Source organism: Chelon labrosus (genome assembly GCF_963514085.1).
Source record: "Chelon labrosus genome assembly, chromosome: 5".
NCBI classification, from domain to species: domain Eukaryota; kingdom Metazoa; phylum Chordata; class Actinopteri; order Mugiliformes; family Mugilidae; genus Chelon; species Chelon labrosus.
Genome location: NC_140341.1, coordinates 28,544,247 through 28,567,250, shown reverse-complemented (window position 1 = coordinate 28,567,250; position 23,004 = coordinate 28,544,247). Strand labels below are relative to the sequence as shown.

At 41.9% G+C, this 23,004-nt stretch overlaps 1 protein-coding gene across 2 annotated transcripts in view; it reads right to left on the bottom strand.

Annotated features, from left to right (window-relative positions):
- The window catches only part of gli2a (GLI family zinc finger 2a), a 73,413-nt gene that overhangs the window by 35,221 nt on the left and 15,188 nt on the right, over window positions 1-23,004 (bottom strand). The window contains exon 2 of one of the 2 annotated variants that reach the window (XM_084545160.1): window positions 22,805-22,944. In XM_084545160.1, the coding sequence (XP_084401286.1) occupies window positions 22,805-22,919 (115 nt within the window). In that variant the 5' untranslated portion in view covers window positions 22,920-22,944. Of the gene's footprint in view, window positions 1-22,804; window positions 22,985-23,004 lie in introns of those variants that run through there. The other variant, XM_084545161.1, reaches the window with a different exon arrangement.

The window sequence follows — 23,004 nt, the reverse complement described above, 5'->3', positions numbered from 1 at the left end:
GTATTTATCATTAACTCCTATATCATAAATCAGTCCAGTCAAAAGGGACCTTTAACTGGTCCTTTTTTTGGACTTTATCTGCTCAGATCTCCCGTAACATGTTTGTTTTAAGACTGAACATATCTTTGCCTCCTAGCCCCCATAATGAGGCGCACCAGACGTGCCAAACATCCTGCCAAGCAGCAGGAAGAGTCCCACATCTCATCCTTTTTAGTTTGCATCTTAACGCTCCAGTTTGATCTCCCACTAAAGACAATGCCAGGTGTTCAATGTTAACAAAGGCCCCTTCGAGTCTCATGACTCAGAGAAAGAAGAAGGAAAAGCACTCTCTCATTATGTCCAAATGAAGGCCCAGATTAGGACCATGCTAAAGTGGAGAGCAGAGTGGGCTCATGACTTCGAGGAAGTACTCAATGATAATAATAATAATACCCCAAGAGGCCAGGCCAGGAATAATTTTCAGGGAAAAAAGACTTTGTCGTGCCTTGAAAGAAAGAGGCAGTGAAAGAGATGAGGGTGGGGGCTGTGGGGCACGGAGGAAAATAAGGAAGTGAAGAGCAGAGGAGTAGGAGAGGTGGGGGTGCAAGATTCAGACAGGAAATTCCACCAGAAGAAGTTGGCCTGGGTCCTAACTACACAGCACTGTGCCAACGGCTATACACAAATGCTCATGTGCTTGCATACACACTCACACTCACAATTATACACACAGACACTGATTTGTTCTGCAGTTCAGTCTCAGTTAGCAACCATCAAGAGAAACGCAGACAAACACAAACGTGTTACTTGGAGGCTGAACAGAAATGCCTTTTTAAACACAGACACACACAAACCACGCTACAGTAAGTGCTATACCCAAGGTTAATAAAAAAAAAAAAAAAAAAAACAAGCGTGTGTTTAGACTAATCCGGGAATCCTGCACTACACTCACAACATGAAATCTGCAGGTTTGGTTTGCAAGACGTCGCTTCCTGTAGGGCAGTACATGGGCGAGTGATGGCGACAGAGGGATTAGAGGCTTACAAAAGAGCACAAAACCACTGCCTTCTATGAAAGGAAGTCTTAACAGGATGGCTCTTTACTTTTAACAGCCCTCAGGGAGAGTAAAATGATACCTTTTTTATTGATAGGAGGATTCTGGGCAGAAGGTAAGTGGATTAGGGCAATGGTCTTCGTAATGACACAAGATGGTTTGAGCGGAAATTCATTAGTCCCTGTGAACTCCGGCTAAGTCTGTATATGTTATGATGTACACATCAAACACTCACTGCCTGGGAACACTAACAAAGGATTTTTTTTCCAGGGGTTTTGTGCGAGCACTGGAAAGACGGCATGGTGCTTCAACTTTTTAACTTTATTTGGCAAGTCAGGAAATCAGATATTTATATTTTTAATGTAGCTCAGTATTGGAACTCAATACATTTAGAGTACAAACCAAAATGTGTCCAATGAAGATGGTATTAAATATCAACTCGGCTTGGATGCATGATCAGATTATCATAATGTAGCATTTTGATCATGCAATTGCAAGTGTTTAATTTACAGATTGGGTTTTGATAACATGGAACATATGGGGGGAAAAATGCTTTTTTTTTTTTAGGTAATAAAAACATTCTGGCGAGGTGAGGAGCACTCGCTGTCTTTTAGCTCTGTTTTAGTCTCCACCAACTTCTGTTTTTGAATTTTCATATTGAAAATGTGTTAATTTAAAAAAATTAGTACAGCTTTTCTGCACAGTCTTTTTTTTTGTGGTAAGATCTACATTGAGTAAGATTTTTTCATGATATGCTTGATGAATATACGCGAGTGCATGATTAAAATCTTATAAGTATAAGGCCTTGGGCCTGTTTACAATATCTTGTTGCCATGACACCCTCATTCCTCCTACCTCCACACCCCCATATGTGTTGTATCATCTCGCAGAGCTGCTGTGTTGCTGCCCAGACCTCTGCTGCCTCAGTTCCTGTCCCGGCGTGTTTACAGATCCCACTCAGACGCAGCTGGCTTCTCTCTTCTGTGATTTGTCTATGTCAAATTTGGAGGGCTGCCTCAGCCAATCACTCCTTATTCTCAGCGTCAACCCCTTGAACCCACCACCAAAACTATCCATCACCTGGGCTACAAGGTGCTGCACCGCCTCCCATAATTGTTCTAAGGACTGAGTGCTACCAGGACCTTATCTCACCTACGTTGCCATTAGCTGGTGGTACTAACGACCCCTCAGTGTAAAATAACTACCAAGGGAAACTCAAAGGCACTAGAGACTTTTGCTTTTGTCAGGCATTTTCACTTAACTGCTAATACATTTATGTTTCTGTCATTCTTTTTGATAAATATCACTAGCAGAATGTTGTCCCCACTGCGTAATAATAACTAAAAACGCCAAAATTAGAGTTTCAAGATTTCAAGTAGTAATACAACCACTAGTATCCAGCTGAAGCACCTGGGAATTATTGCCTAATTGGGTGGGGTGTATTCTGTGTGATTCTGTGTAAACGTACAGGTAGCTTGGCTTAGTGAGCCTCACCATGTGGCAGGCAGTGGGCTTCTCTGTGAAGACTGATGAGGTGTCAGGAAAATCAGCTTCCTGTGCAGACTTCTGATTTATTGGCTGGCCACTTTAGAGCACAGGTGTGAGGCTGATCAAGTAATTAATGCACTGGGTTTGTTATTGTTGTGGTTACGACAAGAAAAACTGCTGGTTATGAGGATGCACGGGAAAATAGGACGGGCCCAGTTGGGGTTTACATTGAGCTGTAGATGTGCTGAACACCGTACGGGTACTGGATTATCTAGGGAGCTGTCTCAGCAACTTATGCGTTATTCTCACTCATCCCAACAATACAAAACTGATTTGTTTATGTGTAATCTCATCATTTTCTTCACTCAGGTCCGAACTGCATTTGCTTGCCACTTTCTGGCAAGTGCAAATGCACCAATCAAGCCAAGTCACTTCAAACGGCGGGAACTCAGAGCTTTCCTCTGTCTCCCGTGAGCCCTTTAACCTCTCAGACACAGCTGACGGAGAAGCTGCCAGTTCACACAAAGAGCGTCCTCAGCGCCCTATGACGGCATTCGTAGCGCAAGCTCAGCACCCCCACCCCCACCACCACCCCCCACCACCGCCGACTTGTAAACAGCGCGTTTTTCTTTAAAGGGAAGAAGGGAACGGCAGAGGAAGTACCCAAAACAGCACACAATGTGTGGGAGAAGGAGGCAGCGCACATCAATCTAAAGCCGTCTCAGCTGGGGTTCACCCCGAGGTGAGGCACCCCCCGGGGAGACGGCTCTCTAGGCCCCAACGAGGAGCTGGGGAGTATCTCGTGGACAGACCTAGCCTGGTCTCCATCAAACTGCCACACTGAATCCGTTAGATGTGTCTATGGTATTAACAGAGGGATACACAACATTTCCCCTTTGAACAATGAAGGTACATTTGAGACACAGATGGACTTATGGGCATAAATTCATCCTGAGAGGAAATAATTAATGTGTTAAGCTATTTGTCTTCCTAAAAATCTTTTTACCTATCAGCGTGGGAATTTGATTAAATAAACAACTGATATCCATTTGTTTAATTATGACTAATTAGATAAGATTTAGCATTCAGACACAGCAAATATTCTTCTACTTTGTGCGCTTGCATGTAGAACATACTGACAAAAACACTTAGTCTACCATATTTCTGAACCTGAGTGCAATCTGGCGTTTTATTTTTTTTAGCCTGTATACAAGCATTCAGAGAAGCCAGTACATTACAATACACTGTATTGTGGTATACAGTGTATAATAGCCTGTACTTAATTATCTGCAATATTTAAAACAAACGTCGGCTCTCTCTAAATGACCCTTCTCTGCGTGTCGCTGAGGTTCAGTTGAGGGTTAATAATGTTAAAGAAAAATAAGACCGTGAAGAAACTGAGGCCAACACAGCTGACTGTTGGTGGTGTTCATAACACAGGGCAGAGCATCTTAAGTGCAGGCCCCTGCGCTCTCAGGTCAGCTATCCCGATAAGATAAAACATTAAGACTGCACTGTTTATATACACACAGAGAGACTTGCAGGATCTCATAAACCCCCTTCTTGTCTGGCCTCTTTCTTCGGGGCAGGATTCAGTGTGGAAACTCTGGGAATTGGTTTTAAACCGCTAACAAGAAACAGCTGTGGAGCAGGTCAGAGGGCCTTCAACCAAATGGATTGGCTCTCAGGTGATTTTTTATTTTTTTTGCTCCCCATGCTGACCTGCTCTTTCTCTTTTCGCGAGGTGGCCGACATTTTGGGGAAAAAATGCAGCTGATGTCGGCCGTTTTATGTGAAATATATTTATCAATCCGATATTTTTAAAAGCCCTCTTAGTTTGACTGAACCTTACAAAGCCGAATGCCTGCATCCCCATGAAAAATGTCTTGGCCGGCTCTCTCGAAAACTTGTAAATTGCTCTGGATAGCATAATCAGCGAAACACAAACAGAATATCTTGTTTCAGAAGACGTCTTGGATTAAGTGTTTCTGGACCTTACAGAGTGATCTGTCTTGTCGGCTCAGTTTTAGAAAAATCTCCTCACCCTCTTGGATTAAATTACCTTTCAACAGGAGTTTATTTTGCAATTTAGTTAGAGCCATTCATGAAATAGTACACACATCATCTGCTTTGAATAGAGTATTACAGATAATGTGCAATATGACTGGTCAACTGAGAGCGACACACAGGTCATTTTCTTTTTAATGAAATGAAATTCATTGTTACAGCAAGTTTCCTCTGTGAGTTATGACACGCTTGCGGACTTATTGTCTGTCTAATGAGGTTTTAGCTAGCTGGACAGAGTAAATGGATGTCAAAGGTAGACAAAAGAACATCTCCCAACCACACTGGCCCCAAGCTCCCATGGCCTTCAATCTGTTTGTTGGATGTTGGAGCAGTTTAAGTGCTGCTTAAGAAAGTTGGATTAACTGAGTGAACACAATAAACAAAACACAGTGGGTTCAGACTAAAGGAAGAAAGTAGGCTCATGTAGTAAAAAGGAAAGGAAAGAAGAAGCAGAAGAGGGTATTAATACTGAGGCCGTAACCTCTTGTATGGTTCGAATGCTTCTCTGCCTGAAGGTAACACAATTACTACAGGGCCCAACGGCAGAGAAACCTCATTTTACTCCAACACTGTCTATATATATAATATTTATTTTTGTAACAGTCTGCACATCATCCTCTATGTGCAATAAGGCCAGATGTGGCAATATGATTTTAGGATACTTTCTTTCTACAGACAAAAACATTTTGAATTTAAAAAGTGAAAAACAAAGGTTTTAACACCACCGGTGCCGGATGACATTAATCATTGGTTCACTTACCAAGAGGGGGATCTCCCTCCTCCCTGTAGCTACAATTTGCAGTAAGCATGGCGCTGCAAAAGTGATCAAACGGTGAACCAGCGCTTGCATCCTTCTGCTTGTTCTGCAGCCTGGAGTGCCATTGATATGTTTACTTTGCCTTAATGCAAGCATGGAAGTCAAATAAACAAGGCGCCCTATGAGCTACACATGTCGCTTTCATCAGGCCTTCGATGCCAACAGGGTCGATCTGTTTACAGAGAGGGTTTTGCAACATTGAAAAAGAAAAGGAACCTGATCTGTGTTAGTCTACATGTTTGCTTTCATTAGAAAATATGTAGGCAAATGGAAAGGCCATCGCAGAGAGTGGTGGAAAGCTTAAGAGAGGAAAAGGAAATGGGAAACACAGAGAACAGTTAGCCCACGAGAGAAATGACAATTGAGATGTGTACAAATCAAGGGAAGATGTACTTGGAATCATTTGACTGTGATGTGAGCATGGCTCCTGACAGCTAGCAGCAGGGCTCACGAAGTCTCGGAAGGCTCCAGAGAATGGTGCGAGTGGCCAGGACATTACTCAGCAACAACAAACAACAGCCCTCAAGATAAGGAATCGTTTGTCACTGGAGCTGCACTGACAAACAGCATGCATTGTGTGATAAAATTAGCCGACACGCCACTTCCCTTGTGTGACACTCCGAGGGTTGAGTCACTGCGGGGTAAGCCTGTGGGGGAATCTCCTTTATCTCACACTTTTATGGATACGCTCAGGAAAGGCTTTACAATCATTAGGAAATTGCTCAGCAATTGTGTAATGTCACTTTCATTCATAAGGGTTTTGCAATATATGTTACATTAAACTTTTAAATAATAGAATTACACATTTTACACAAATCCAGATTTTTATGATATCAGTTTTGTTCTTTGTTCAGTTTGACATGTAAACCCTGTTTTCTCAGTTCGTAGTTATAAACATAGCCGCACGGGATATGCCCAATTTAACCACAGGCCTCTGCTGAGGGTGCAACCCTAGTGGAGCAGCTGGCCCTCAGTGGATGCCTTGCTCAAAACCTCTTCAGCAGTAACTGTTGAAAGAGTGAAAGAGAAATCGCTTTCCAGCAAGTTTAACCAGAAAGCCTCGGGACTCAAACGTTAAAATGAAGACAGCGTTTAATATCTTTTCAAGGAAAAAACATATATGAATACAAAACAAGCAAACTAAAGTAATAAATCATGTTAAAAGTAGGAAGCTCCATTCAAAGCCATGTTGGAATTGCTGATACCGCGCTTCCAAACCTGGCAAGTGTACCACGAGGGCCATGCTTGCCATGTTTGGAGGAACAAGCCCAGGAACCAATTTAAACTTGATCCCAAAGAAATCATGACAGAGGGTGAAGAGAGGGTGAACTGCGTTCTCTTGGTAGCGAAGAGTAATAGTGGTTTAAGACACACTGGAAATTTAGGTCTGAACAAACAAACAGGCACAAATCCATTTTGATACTATTTCTCAACAGATGCACAAAAGTTTAAGTTCACCCTTCAAATCATGAACAGCAGTTTAAAGCACATTTACTCAATCGTCGTTCTTGAAAATCTACAACATTAAATCTGATCATATATGTGTTTGTTGAGAGGGTACTAGTCCGCCCACTAGAACTCCAGCTTTGCTCCTTAAATTTTGCCTGAGTTCTGCCTCTAAGAGCAAGGCCAGAGCAGGACGTTTCCTGACAACTTTTTAATCATTTGCTATAAATGGCCAACTCTTAGATACAATTTTCTTTGACTGAGTGATTCTACATTTTCTCCTTGAAGTCTAAGAACGCAATTCAACTGTAAAATTTCTCCCAATAGAGCTTCATTATAATGTCCCAATTTATGATAATTACTAGACTGGGGCATTGGCACGTCATAGATGGGCTATGCTTAGATTGGGTTTCTGGAAATGAATGTGTTCCTAAGTGTCATGTGTTATTCAGCGTTCAGCGTATTCTTTCAATGGTATGTATGGCCATTAGTGTTCACAAAAGATCTTTTTATAACAGACACTTTAATATGGCGATTAAACAATTAGTGACAGGTGAAATTACTCACCAGAAAAATCTAAAAGTTACGTCTAACTTCACAGCTCCCATTGTTCCTAAGTATAAAGTAAAAAGAAATGACTTTAACATCGATCCACTAAATTCCTACAGGCCCATACTTTCACTCAGCATCTGGATTGCATTGCGCGTTCATTTGCTGTAAACTACAGGCGCAGTGAATATGTCAAAATAAAAGAATCCAGTTCTACAGAGAATTGGCAATGACAGTGACACAATCAAGCTGCTGAAAAAGTAGCTAAAGCATGCAGGCTCTGATTAAGGGCGGACCTTTTTGTATCGCTTGTCAAGCTGTGACTACAGAGTTAAATCCTTTTTAGAGACGGTTGAAAACACAATTTTGGTGTTTCTACAAAAATCCCAATAAAAACGGTAAGTAATGGGAAATTAATAAGGCGAGTGTGGTAATTTGGTGGTGCAGCAATTCTCATTTCTTAGAATGCGAGTCTGGTAACACCCCGTAGTGATTTCATTATGGCATGTGTTTCAACCGATGAATAGAAAACAAATACCTCTGCATGCAAGTGGATAAGCCAACAACCAATCCGAGCCAATCATTCTCAACAAATGCCTTAATCACTGTTAACAGCCCTTTAAAGTAAAATTTAACTGTCAATATGTTTTATGACATAATTTTGCTGTAAACTAATCATCACCTCATAAAGCCGAACCAAATTATTTGACTGGCCTGGCAGATCTTTACCAGGGCATAATCAGTTCCCAACAGAGCAACTCAAGACCAACTTTCCACCCCTTCGTTAAAGGTGCCCTGTAATACACGTATACAGTGTTACGTATTAGCCAATTTCCCAGTTGCAGCGACACCTACACGAACTATTGGGGAGTAGCAAAACAAATTTAATGGTATTTAGTGACATTTACAAATCAAATAGGTGGCGGTAATCACACTACAGTTTCATGTTTAACCTGAATGCTTGAAAGTTTAAATCATTTGCTTGAAAATTAAGATGGTATCCAGAGTTTTATATGTTCCTGATTTAAAACAAAGCTCCAAAGTTCACTCACAGAAAGCTAAGGAGAATGCAGTTTCATTGATACCACTTCTAACTTTAAGAAACAAGCTTTATTTTTATTCAGCTAAAGTTTAAGCATGCTGGTTAAATTGCCAACTTACTTTACCTACTTACCTAGTTAGCTGAATTGTTAGCTAACTGCAAAGCCGGTTTGCACTGTCTCCATAGTAACATTCTATCAATAAAATCAGAACAACACTGTAGCCATATGCTTTTATTGAGGTTGTGATTATATGAGAGTACTCATTGAACATGGAGTCATTGAGCTGAATCACTGCCACAGAAATAGTTCAGAGAAAAAATCAAGACACTGGCAGTTATATGTTTTTGCTTAGAGTACAACTTTGATTATAAGAGTGGGATTTCTTCAAATATGATATTTTTGAAGGCTAAAATAAGATCCCTTAAAGTAGAGAGCTTATGGGATGTCAATCTTAGACACGGTGCAATCGAATAGCGACACAGTGAAACAATTACAGTGGGGACTCATGCCAAACTCAACTCCAGACTCCAGACCAAATCCAGAGTAATGTACACTGATCTTGATTTGATCTAAAGCACAACAGCAACAACAAAAACAACAACTGATGGAGCAGTTATATTGTTTTACCATTTAGTTTGTTTCTTCTTGCTATGTCAGAAATGGTCTTCCTAGAATTTGGTCATTGAGGCTTTTGTTTTTGACATCGCCTTGATTAGAAGCAACCCTAACTCTTTTCTCTTAGCCCCGCTTCAAAGCTCCAATCTCGGAGCACATTGAAGTTTTAACAATCCCTTCCTGGCTCTTGGTAATGACCCACATGTGGCACAGTTGTGATCTTCATCAACCAACTCTTGTTCTTTGTGTGAGGAAAGGGTACCACATGTTGCCACTGTATTATTCTTAATCTTTTCTTTCCATGGACCACATTAAGCGTTCACAACAACTGCCATATGAAGTTACACTGTCTGCTGTGGCTTCAGAGAGGGGAGAGAATCATGACTCAGCAGTCTAAACAGAAAGTGGTTTGTAGGATTTGCAGTATTCATAATACCTAACCCTACACACTGCTGTACATATGAGTGTTTTCGGCATGAGCACACACACCGGTGACGTCGAGGCATACATTCTTGAGATGTACCATGTCACACGCGAAACACCACTGTCCTATTTCAGTCCATCCAGCACCAATTTGGCACTTCAGAAAAGCTGTGATTTTTTTATATTTCCCCCATGTATTGGTGATGGCGCTTCTTCTTGTGCGGTGTTGTAAGTGTCACAGCGGTTGAGAAGAAACATTTATTGGCGTTATATGGACAGATCTTCAATGTAAAAGCAAAAGTCTTGCTAAATTGTCCAACGAGAGCTACGTTTCCCAGCCAAGGATCTCTTATGTCTTGAAAATGAAGTAGCTCGGGTTCAGTCTGACGTTTAACTTTGAACCATGGCTGCGCAGAAGCGCTTTAACTGCACAATTAGTCCCCCAAAGAGTTAAAGAAAGAGAAATAAATCCATACAGAGCCATGACAATCTGTCACCTGCATTACCCACTATGCAGTTCAGAGATTGGTAGATGATTTAGCTGCAAGCCTCTAGTCTCAAGTAGAGATGAGGATCGTGTGTTGAAACTCTGCAAAGCTCAGTTATTTAACGCCACAGCACAGCAGGGATTGTATTTCCATTCAAACTTGCTGTGATCACTCCGGTGCAGATTTTTTCATTTTGTTGAAATGGTGGAAACCATTAATAGCAGAAGAGAAACCATGTGAATAGGAGCATGTATGTCTACCAGGCCAGTGTAGGTTTACAATAACTGAGGGACCAAGCAAGCCATGAGATGAGTGTTTCTCCTCTACAAGGCAGTACTGAAAGCAAATCTCTCTGCCACAGGACCTATGGAAACAGAGCTCGGTTTCTATAGAGCAATAGTCCAGTCCAAGCCATCTGATCTCCCCCTGTCAGACCGCCACTTGTCAGCTCCTATTAAGGCCAGCAGTTGCCCCTGCTTACATGTGGTACCCATCATCCCAGACCATGAGGTAGCGATCCTGTTTGGCTGCTACAACGCCTGGCCCCAAGGGACACTTGGTTCACTCAGTTCTGGGATCACCTCAGGTTATATGTGCCGTGTTATGACAGCCTAATGGTGCTAGTAACTGCGTGGCAGGAGAGTGAAGGAAGGGAGGAGGAGGAGGACAGATTTAGAGACTGGAAGGGAAAGGCTGAGATGAATGTGCATACAGACACTCATCTTTGACAAAGATAAGCCTTATTGTAATGTTTATTACAAGCCAGGCTGAAACACTGAACAAAGGACAAAGGTAAGATTGTAAATGTTTCTGTGACTGGGAGCTGAAACTTCTGTGTCAAGCATCAGCTCAAAATACTATACAGAACATTTTCCCGAAATGATTTAACCCTGTTACACACAGATCTGTTTCAATGTCTTTAGCTTTAATGTAAATGAGATGCTGCTGCCCAATTCCCCAGATGTACAAGGCTGGCAAGAGCTCATTTTAGGTATGCTGAAGCATAAAGCTGATCCCAATCATTACAGTGTGCAAACAATCAAAGTTAATAATAATGTTAGCCACATTAGCTGTGCAGCGTGCTTACTAAACATATAGAGATTTTCCTACTGTTGTAGGGACGTCAACATTTTTGCCATAAAAAATCCACTGGGTCTTCACTTCCGCCGATGTTGCACAAAAACTCTTGCATTCGCTTTTGCACACACATTGCAGACCATTTGGTATACATTTTAGATTAAGCAGAAGCTGCTCCACATGGCTACCATTTCTGCTTTGCACTCTGCTCACCTGAGAAGAAGCAGGTAATGAGGGGGAAGGATCATGCTAATTTTTATCTGGACACTGTTGGTCCATTTTCTACACTGAAACTGGTAATTCTCACCAGTTTGCGAAGTATGGGACCTTTAAATGAAATTATCCTAAAATGTCTTGAAGACTGGAGAACAGATGTTTCTAAGTCTATAAGTTTAATGTCTTGGGTTTAAGGTCTAACATTCACCAATAACAAAATATATATTTGTGTGTGCCAATTTTTGCTGAACATGTGTCTACAGAAAACCTCCACCTTCATCTTCCAGTGTAGACTTTTAGAATTAAGAATGGCCAACACAAAGTTACCAGTGTGTAATAGTAAGGTAACATTAAAGGTGACATAAAATGATTGAACGGGGTATTTATCCTTGATCTGTGATGTGACATGTAGACAACAAAATTTTGGTTGGGTCTGTAATGCCTTAGAAGCTTCCTAAAAACCTCTCTCAGAAAGCTATATTAGGGTGGGGGATTTTAAACGCGTGGTTTTGCACCTATTTGGCGCCCCTTCGGGCTTAACTGGCAACCTCATTATGAAATGCAAGCACTTGACGCTGATTGGCTGCATTTGCTGCCACTCAAAGAATGTAAACTTCGCTATCTTCAGAACACGGACAGACCAAAATTTTACAGATATGGCACATTCACAGATTCAGCCTTATATGTTTGAGCCCGAATCCGAAGAGGACACTGAATCGGAGGAAGAAGAACCAGTCCAGCAAAGGCTGGATTTAAACGTTTCTATTTGAATGTTTTTTTTGTTTGTTTCAAGCGTAATACATTCCTTGCCCAAAGTGTCCTAACGAAGTTATAGCACGGGCTAACCATTTGGACATTAGCCTAATCCTTTTGCAGCATTACATTGAGAATAAATAGTAATTCTACTCTACTGCATAAACCTGCCCGAGGCTGTTTGGGTCTTGGGCTGACGGTAGCCTACCGTTCGAGCAGAACGAAAATAGAACCGTTTCAACTGGACTGTAACAATAGGAGCATCAAAATAGACAGAGGCTCGCTCAAAGGCGGATGCTTGTTTTGTATTAAAAGTTGAAAGTGTATAGAAAAGTTGGAATAGGTTCGGAGTGACACACAAACGAAGTAGCAGTCTGTGGTTGAATGTAGTTGGAATCCGATTATAAATGAACAGCAGCCACGCATCTCGTGCATTTCTTTCGGTGGGAATGTAATGGAAAGTTTGCACACCGCTTGCACAGCCTGGAAGAGCACACCTCGGAACGCGACTCGCCATTTCGCCTTGAACTCCGCAAGCACTGCTGCAATGTACTTCCCTTTGGAGGCGAGAGGGCGGATGTATGCAAATTATTTTGAAGGGGAGGGAATTGAATGAGAGTGGGGGGGCAGTGAGATGCATTTTACGTAATATGTATCCGTTGTTCAGATTGGGCCATTTTCTGGCTGACATTTCTAAAGGAGGAATTTCTATGAAACGGAGATGTTCAGAATGTCTAGCACTTTTCGTATGTTCGTGAATGCGGGCAGACTACCGTTATTCAACTAAGACAAGGTAAAAACGTTTTTTCATTCTCTGTCACCTTTAAGTTGACACAAGCATACTTTTTCAAAATATTTCTACCATACAAAAACATAAAGCAAGAAATATTTATAACTAGGCACGTTTTGTAAAGTTGCTCTGATTACCTGTTTTTGTGTAAGAAATGAGTCACCCAAAGTGAAAGCCTACTATTATTGTTGTTACTCTATCTGCCCTGAGGCCAGGTTCTGGGCAATTACACTGTCTCCACAGCTAGGACAAGCTGCCTAAGCCAAACAGTCAGGACAACACACACACTGATATGTGTACAAGACCCATTTCACAAAATCACCATCAGTCTAGGTCTCAGTCTAATTTAATGCACACCTGTAAAAACAGCTTTACAGCAGTTTCCTTTGAATGAGTTAGTCAGTGTACCCAAACGAAGCCACAGGATGAGCTCACAATACACTAAATAAGGCTTTCACAAAAACAAGATGGCAAAATGTTCCCAGTTGTTTTATGCTCAAAATGGCCTGATTCTACAAAACGTCAGATTATTTGGGATGGTCACATGTGTACTTCTTTAAGGGTTCAGGACAGATATATGTGAAACATGAAGCAATGGTTACTCCTGGTTGTAACCGCTGATTATTTTCACTATTAGGTAATCTGCCAGTTATGCGTGCCATTTATTTGTGTAATATGGAACAGAACGCTAAACTATAGCCAGAAAAAGCCAAAAGAACAAAGAATGACTACACATTATGAATAAAATATTAGAACACAGATGAATTAATTAATGATGAAGCCCTTAATTGTTTCAGCTAACATGTTCAGATAATATAAACCCAAACTGATTTCCTAAACTGAAAATGTCTTGAGAAACAAACTTCCATCAAAGTCAGGAAAACATTTCACTTCAAGTTAAACTGCTTTTAAAATATGGAGGAAAAAAACTAAACTGTCTGCCGATTTCCTCAGACTAAATACACAGCTTAATGATGTGTTGATAGATAGTTTTGCAGTATCCATATATTTCACCATCTGTACTTCTTGGAACATTTATGACTTACGTCAATATTTGCTCATGTCTGTCACTGGCTTTCAACGTAAGCGCCCAGCCTGGATGTCAACTGCATTGCGTGTTATAAAAAAGAGTTTTGCGTTCAGTTTTCCAAAAGTTGGGATGATTTTATGAGGTGGTTCCCATTCCGGGTAAGGATCCCCAACCCTTCTCTGGACTGAAGCATAGCCTCACAAACGGAAATATTACCTGGAGCAGAGTGCCAATTGGCTAGACCCCAGACACCCCATGTGTGCTCTTGAACAATCAAAATGGCCGCAGCAAACCTGGAATGAGAGCAGGAGAACACGGGGTCTAAAACTCACTGAGGCCTCACCCTCTGTCCGAGGCTTAGGGCTACTTCCTCCTCTATAATTAAGGGGTTATCCCCCTGCACAATGGAGAAATTAAACTGTAAAACCTCGCAACGCAAATTACAGCTTTTCCTGGGAGTTAGAGGAAGCGTCTTGATATGTAAACAATACCCCCTCTTCAGCTGAGTAGCCTCCCTCTCTCTCTCTCTGTCTCTCTCTCTCGCTCTCTCCCCCGCCTTGCTCCGTGGGAATTTCAGATGGGCCAGATTCTCTCTAAGACTAGAACTCCACTGAATAAAGAGGATTTACAGTACCTTTATCACTTAAGCATCTCAAACCTGTTTTGCCAAAGCTAACACTGCATTTGCACTGCACTGTTACGAAAAACACATATATTCTTGCCTGTACGAACCTCTCCAGGATGATGACCAAAAAAAACAAACCTAGCGTTATCCACAGAATGTTCATGGGTTGAAAAAGTGGAGCTGATTGACTCCTGTGCTTTTGGAAAGAAAATCGCTGCAGTAATGAAGAAGCACAATGCCACAACAAGACAGCACAGGCACAGGTGATTGTCTAATCTCTGATTAGACAATGATCAAGAGACAGCCCGTATTAAACCAACTGGGACGTGATGTGATTGCAAGGCTACACTAAGACAACTAAATTTGAAACTCCATGTCCACGCTAGAACTTTGCGGTTGTTTTGATAAAAACACCTCAGTTCTGCTGAGTCTACGTTTGTTAAATTAGGAAGGAAGTTTCAGCCTTAGAGTGAATATAACTCCCAAATCTAGAGAAAAAGATATGTATTCAAATTGAACCTGCTTCAGATAGATTTATAACTGTGCGTAGTTTTGCATACTACAGTGGTGCAGTGTGCATGAAACAACCTCTTACTCAGTAATAAACTCCATGGATGTTTTACAAAGTAAAGGTAAGAATGTAAACAGATTATATGGGCTGTAATTATGGACACTTGGGACAGTTTTCAGTTCAACTGGAGTATTACTGTGCTGAGACAAATCCACAGTCCTTCTTTTACAAATCATTGGACATGTACCATGATCATGATGAAGGTGGTCAAGCAAACAAACAAACTGTTATCCGCACGATGCACATCAGATCCATGTCTACCACGAACATGTCTGTATTCGCTGCTGTCACTGGATGGCCGCGCTCTTCTTTGAAGCCAAGCCAGGAATTCTCAGGCTTAGCTAAGACCATTGGGGAAATCACCTGGCAAGCAAAACACAACAGGCTTACACGCTATGCTAACACCTATAGGCTTTCATTCAACAAACCTCTTTCATTCGCAGACTATTTATTAGACAGCGGCATCGTGGCACTTACGTCAGAAGCTTTAAGTGAAGCAGTGAACCTTGTCGTAAGAGTGTTTTTACTTTAATTCAGCTGTTATGGATGTTTATTGGGCAGATGTGGGTTTGAATTGGTTTTCATTCATCATTAGTTTGGAAGCTGAATTAATTCTCTGTTTAGCTGTATTTTAACCAAATATCACATGTTAGCATGCCTTACAAAGATGGTTCTCCTTTTCTTACCTAGCCTGACCAGCCATTTGAATTTCATTGTGGGGAGAGTTTCAACCAATGCAGAGAAACAAATACCTCTGGAAACACTTCGTTAGACTTACAACCAATCAGAGACATTTTGTTGCAAAATCGCAGTTCCAGACCACTACTTTCTGCCACAAAAAATTGGTCTGGTTTCCAGTCTTCTTCTTACCACCATGTTGCTGATAACTGTCAAGAAATTTCTCCAAATAACAGTTATTTTTATTCAGGGGTAACAAATGATGCAAGAGGAACTGTGTGAGAAAACCAACCAACAATTGTAGTTCTTCCACTTTTCTTTTCCATGTTGAGACATAGAACAGTTGACTTGGACCTCTACAGCAACCCAAATTACACTCACTGACACCCCCAAGGTTAGATATATTTGTTTCCTGAAGACAAACAACAGTTTGTACTTCTCTCCATCTAAGCTATCTCAAACTGATGACAAAGTCTTCTCTCACTCAGCAGTTACTGTGCCCCGCAGCCAAAAAATACTTAGAGCTCCCCGAAAAAACACAGGTTGTTTTTGTTACATTTTAGTGAGTGTATATTTTGAATAGAACCAGGCTAGCTTTTCCCCATGTCTCCAGCCTTTATGCTAGGCTATGCTAAATAACGCCTAGCTTACTATGCAGAGATGAGACTAATATCCATGTTTTTTATTACCCTTACAAAAAGCTCTGAGTGTGTTGAAATTTGAGTTTTGAATGCTAAGTAAGAAATTCAAATTAAACTGCAGGAAGTTCAACACGTGATGTTTGTTTGGGAAGCCTTTCAGTTTTTTCTTTCTGATCCTGTTTGTAGGACATGGTCCAAGAGGCGGTGAATTGTGGCCGGGACAGCTTTTGTTTGTTATACCTTTGTCCACTATTTACTCAGGCAGCCTCCTCTGCTTATTCTGCTGGTCATCTAGTTTAGGGCGAATCATCAGTTTTAGGGAAGGTTGGTGATGTGGCTGGAGGACGTGACCACGAAAACATATTGTAAAAGTTTATTTTTCCATAAATGTTTATAGAATTCCTCTGCCTCCACTTGAGACCCAGCTGCTGAATGGCAGGATACTTGGATATTGTTGGGCCCGTCCATTTTATTTTTAAAGTTTGAACCCAAAGACTGCCAGGTGATATGTATAAAACAAGTCATTGTGTGCCTGAGCTCTGAGTGATTAGGCTAATTGCTAAACGCTAGCAGAGGTGGACGAGCAGCAGTGTTGAAACCTTAGATCGGTAATTACAAGAAGCAATATTCCCCTCAGGAGGGATTTCACCGATGGCAAAAATCAATTTACTCCTCTAGCTATCTGAGGCACTTAAAACACAGTTAAATCAGGCATTAATTGGAAAGAGTTTTTGTGTGGAAACTCTAAACCCCGTTCTCTGAGGAGTTTTTAGAGCAGTCGTCTAAAACATAAAATGGGCTAATACCGTCCCTATAGAAGTAGATGTTGGTACAAACATTTGGGTGTGCAGAGGAGGTCTACAGTATGTTCCGTATGCATTCAAGTGAGGCCTGCATAAATGTAGACATGCGTGTCTGATCATGGATGAGTGGGCTTCCTTGCTTCGTGTAGCACTGTAACTGATTCTTTTCCTCCAGCAGTGTTTCTCTGAGGGCGGACCACAGCTGTGTCTGCACGAGAGGAGAGAGGAGGGGAGGTGGAGGGGTTTCGGGGTGACAAGCCGGAAGAGCCTGACCACAAACTGTCCGCCTCTAGACCAACTCAGCAATAGGAACCCGGCCTGTTTATATAAGCGCCTCCTGCCTGTGTTTACAGCTAGCACACATTTTTGTTTTACCACGTCCAAACTCCTCCGACGTTTATTTTGCTTCACTTGAACTGTGAGTGTTAGGGCTACATTAGCAGATGAAAGTAGTCGAGGTTGGCAGTCTGGGAGCTCAAGTCTGATGGATACCAAGGGTTACACTGAGTCGGAAGGACTGAGAGTTCACAGCATGCAAATGCACAGGCATGGGCTCTCAGCAAACTCCTTCATAACATGCAACGTCTTCCTGTTAAAAGAAAGCGGTTGCCTGGTGTGACACCTTAAAGAAGTGGAACGAGTTTGGCACTTTATTGGTCCGATTCCCATCAGTCCGACAAACAAAACAGGCAGGAAGTGTCTTTGAGGTGGGGGCATGGATTACACTGTGCATGCTGGGAAAGGGCTTTCTGTTTAAGAGAGGATGAAGCACAAAAAGAGAAAGGGAAGTACAAGCAAGGGAGAAGGGAGAGACTCGAGGGATAGGGAGAGAAATCTGGTTGACGGGGTGTTGGCTAATCCCCTAAAGCATCCATATATTGCCTCCACCTCCTCTCCCACTGCTTGTAAATGGCGAGGAATGTAACATGTTGTCTTTGGGCCCTGTGCGTGTAGACGCCTCTGGTACAGAGAGATTTATATTCGCAGACATGGCCCAAAGCATACCATGTTGCTTTTTTTAATTCTGGAGGCTTTGAAGCAGAGGCGGAGTGTTCCAAAGAAACAACCAATATCAGAATTGTCCTTTCATTTGAGTTTGATTTATGTTTCCTCGCCACATTAGAGACCTGCCAAATGGTGTCGCCTTCCATTGAGTCAATGTACAATAGACATTAACTAAGAAAATATAATTTGAATCCTGCTGAGCAATCACTAAAATAAACATTTGTCTTGTGATATTCTCCTTCTCAAAACAAGAAAGATTAGTCTCTGTAGTGCCTTCGAATGTGGGTTAAATGTGTCTCATCTCAACTTAAGGCTATACTGACAATATCACAAAACCTAACCAGATGTAAACTGACTCTGCAGATGATGAAGCTATATTTTTGCGAATACATGGCCACAAACTGAAAGTCATTCCGGGACAGAAACGATCTCTTTTGAAGTCATTCTTGGACGGCAGTGACTTCCTGATAGTGTGCCGCTATAGACCCTGACAGGAAAATAAACAACAGTGGGACCTGGTCAATAGGCCTTCCTGTAAGCTTGTTGCTTGCATGTCTTCTCGTGTATCAGGAAAGGCATTATTGATATGCTGTTACAAAATGTTACTGCAGATGACACCTGATAGAGCTGATTCTCTCTCAACACTGGGGATCCGAATATATACTTTGGACTGTTAAAACTGAGATCCATGACATGTTTGGTGGCTTTAGGAGCCAGGGGAGGTGTTTCTTGTATGTACATCCACGTAACTTGAGCTAAAGCACTTCTTTGGATGAAAAAGATAACACTGAGCTGCACTGTGCTGCACGCTTAGCTTGGCTTGGTCAAAGAACTCTTCAATCAAAAACTGTGGGTTACATTTTGAATGATTAAGCTTTAAGATTAGCAATATGTTAATTGCGCAGATCAATTTACCAAGATAGTGGCTACTTGAGGATTTGCTCTGATGTTTTCAGAGATGTAATGTCTTTCTTTCAGGACCTGGCATGCTTTGCCAGCTAGCTGCAGTCAGTGCTTACGGTTTTATGGCTACATCCATGGGGTTTAACGCTGTGGCAGCTGCCTGAAGGCTGGGTTTAACATTTACAATTTATTCAGCTGGTTTTCAATTCTCTGATGTTCATTTGTGAGGTTTACCAGAATACATTTTTTCTCCAACATCTGAGCCGTTTCGTCAAGTGCGTGCTGATGCTTGAGAACGTTTCTATTTGTTTCATTGTTGGGCAGGCAATAAATAAATCTACACCTCTCTAAAACATTCATTACTTTATACTCCATTGAACTTCATTGAGCTACAGATCTTCAAATGACAAAATTTGATGTTTTAATTATTTAGAAATGAAAATGGAAAGAGACAGGGTTGTTTTCTATCCTCCTCCTTTTTTGATGAGCTAAAGCGGTGACATCGTCAAGTACCCTGCTGTTCCAGTTACAGAAGGACCGTGCTGTGACCGCCAGTCCTCCAGATTTTATACTTCAGAGTCAAACTTACCAAGTCTGAACTACCAAGTAACGCTTAGAGTAGACATTCGCATTCATAACTTAATCATGAAAAAACAAGTAATTCTTCCCATGTTTTGATTTTTTTGATTTTGGAGTCTCAATGGAATATCATATGAATGAAAGACACATGGATGCGAGATCATTGTGAGGGAAGGCATTTTCTTTTTTTAGCTGAGTCTAACACTTCACGCATCAGGAGATGAATTCTCTGATTCTTTCAAATGAGGGCTGTGGAGTTAAATCCAAAGGGAGCACAGGGTTGAATGCAGTCATCCCTGCATAACCCTAGCCACTGAACGCCCCCACCCCCTCCTCCACCTTTTAGCCGACCGGTGGAACCACAGCGGCGTAAGAGCCTCATTTAGGAGCATAGAAAGAAAGGCAGAAATCTCTTTCTCAGGAAGATTAGTGGCTGTCCCTTTGGAGTAGGCCTATGGATGGGGAGTGATGGGGGGGGGGGGGTCTATTTTTTTTCTGCCAGGGGGGCTGTGACCCACTCCAGAGGACCTTCCCAAGAAAGGCTCAGGGGCCAGTGGGGAGACCCTGGTGGAGACCCTTCAGACTCGAGCTGCAACTAAGACTTACCTGCTATGGCCATGATTAACACCCAGCTCCTTATCGCAAATCCACGCTCTACTCCCAGAAAGACTAATTATACCAGACCTCTCTTCATCATCCATCTATGCCACAGTGAACCACAATGAAAATATCGAGTCAGACAAGTAAGACTTGCAGCTGATACATTTTCATGAGGAAATGCTGGAGGTGGGATGATTTAACACTGTATTCGTATTTAGAGACAGAAAGTTTTGAGAAAGGTGAGGATATTGTTCTCTCATTGGGACACTCCTTAGATACATCAAAGCCATGAATAACTATCTGTGGACAGTGTGTTTTTTATGTTGAAGAACATCAATCTTTGCCCAGACTTCGCAAGCTATGGCCAAATTCTAAGAAAGATGAATATAACACACCAGTTAGGCAGAAATAACTAAGCATGTATGCCCCACTGGCCTCGTACAGTCAACACCAAAGTGAGCGATGATGGAAAAATTCTCGTTGGCAAACTTTTGCAGGATATAATAAGGGCCGTAAAACAAGTTTGGCAGATCTGTGTTTAAACCGTCACTCTTCCTCAGCCGCGGCCAGGGGAAAGCAGCAAAACACCATGCATCTGAGCGCCTGTAGTCTTTGGTGTGAAGTAGGAATGAAGGGGGGTGCATCAATCACAGGTATTCCTTTGAAATCATGAGATGTTTTACAGTCCTGGAAGCGGGCACCTAATCTGAACACATGTTACTCTGACATGGTAAAGCACAAGCCAACACAGACTCATAAATCCAAGGGCCTCAGAGTCAGGTTGCAAAGGCCAGGCCTGTGGAAGCAAACCCTGTAGCAAGACAGATGCAGGCTGTCACACAAAATGTGGGCGCCCATTTAAAACCATTAACAAGGCATTGAGAAACAAGCCTGATTCCTATCATATGAACTGAACATGGCTTAGGCCTTTGTGCCAACATCCCTAGTGTCTATTCTTCTTCCTCTACTCCCCCTTGGACCCTGACATACGCTCTCCATTAGAAATCAGACACACGTCGCGTTTCTACACTCACACACAGACAAGTTCAACTGGGCAGCATGTCTCCATGAAAGAAGAGCAAAGCGAGAACTCATGAAACAAGTTAGGAGATTTGTGACCAGATGACACAACGAATTATGATTAACAAGATGTTTTCAAAATGTTTCTCCCTAAATGACACCACTATGTAGCCGGGATTGTTCAGAGTACTTTACAGTTCCATTTCAAACATAAGTAAGTCGAATAAATGAGGATCTTTAAGTAAACAAGCTCATGACATCTTACAAAGCTACTTTATGTATTCACATTTGGCCCATATTTTGTTCGCACATGCATACTGATTTCTGAAATAAAAATAAGGAATAATCAAAATTTCAAGCAGAAGCCGAGCATTAAAATGATCTAATGGCATACTAATGTCCTACTTTCACTGTTTTCCTGCATGACAAAGTAAGCTTTGTGATGGCAGGCCACCAGGCCCTTCATTAAACAGTAAAACCACTTGAATGATACGTTCCTGCAGTGGGCCCTCACTTGATGCCAGCGCGTCTTCCTGAGGGGTTTCAGTGTCCATCAGCCGACTCCACCAACAGGCGTTAGTAATTTATAACACTGGTACCACAGAGGCCCCAACAAGGTCCTCCAACCTCGTTATGAGGAGTTTTCATCACACATTCACTAATGAAAACATGAGCTCTCATCTTTTAATTATGACTCCTTCATAGAGGGAATCTTGCACATCCTGCTCCCTCGTTGTTACCTCACAAGCACAAATATCCTCTGATGGGTGCAGACTACTGTTTTTCAGCAGGGCAAGGTTATGAAAATTCAACCCGCACAGCCTACATGGCACACAAGGGTCATAACTGTGTAAGTGGCTGAATAATTCATGTCATGGCAAGAGCAATATTTTCTTTTGCTGGTTCGAAAAACTTGTGGCCCCTTTGTGGAGATGCCAGGGAGGACGCACAGAAACGCCCTAGTTTCTCGCCACGCATCCCTAAACAATTAATGCTCATGGCTCCTCTCATGGCAGGCCACCAAGCCCATCATTAAGCAGAAATAGCGCTAACGCCACAATGTCATACGACATCTTGTTAGCATTTCAAAGGTGCTTCCCTCCTCCCAGCCTTTATCCGAGGCCTCTGATACACCATGTCGTCCACTGCTATGCCAGCCTTTTTTAGTAATTCATGAAATTTACACTCGGGAGGTGAGAACAAGGTCTTTCGACCTCATTATAACATTTTTTCATCACCCATTCTCTGACATCTCTGCAACATGCAGCCCCCATCTCTGGTTTTAACTCTTTTCATGTGCCACCCAGCTACTTATGAGAGTAGCCCTAATGTTACAGTTCATTGCACTGCAGAGTACAAAATCCTACAGAAACACATCAGGATATCATACTAATATATGAAATGGATACAGCTATGGTACTGCCAGTTACTCATCAAATTACTTTTATACTGTAGCGTGTTCCATGCCTACTGCTGTATGTCCATCCTGACAAACATCTAATGTAAAAAGTAAGCGAGAAAAGAGCATTTGAAAAGGGCTGTACCTCTGGTCAGAGTGGTTGGCGACGGTTTCTTTGGGAGTTCTGAGAAGCTGGTTCCATCCAGGCCAGAGCTCTTACACTCCTTCTTGTCAGTGGCTGTTGGAGCCGAAGTTTCCATGCTGCTCTTCAATTTTCGTCACAACCTGGAAAGAAAAGAGAGACAATAATGTAATATCTGATGTGGGAAAACATCATGTGGATGT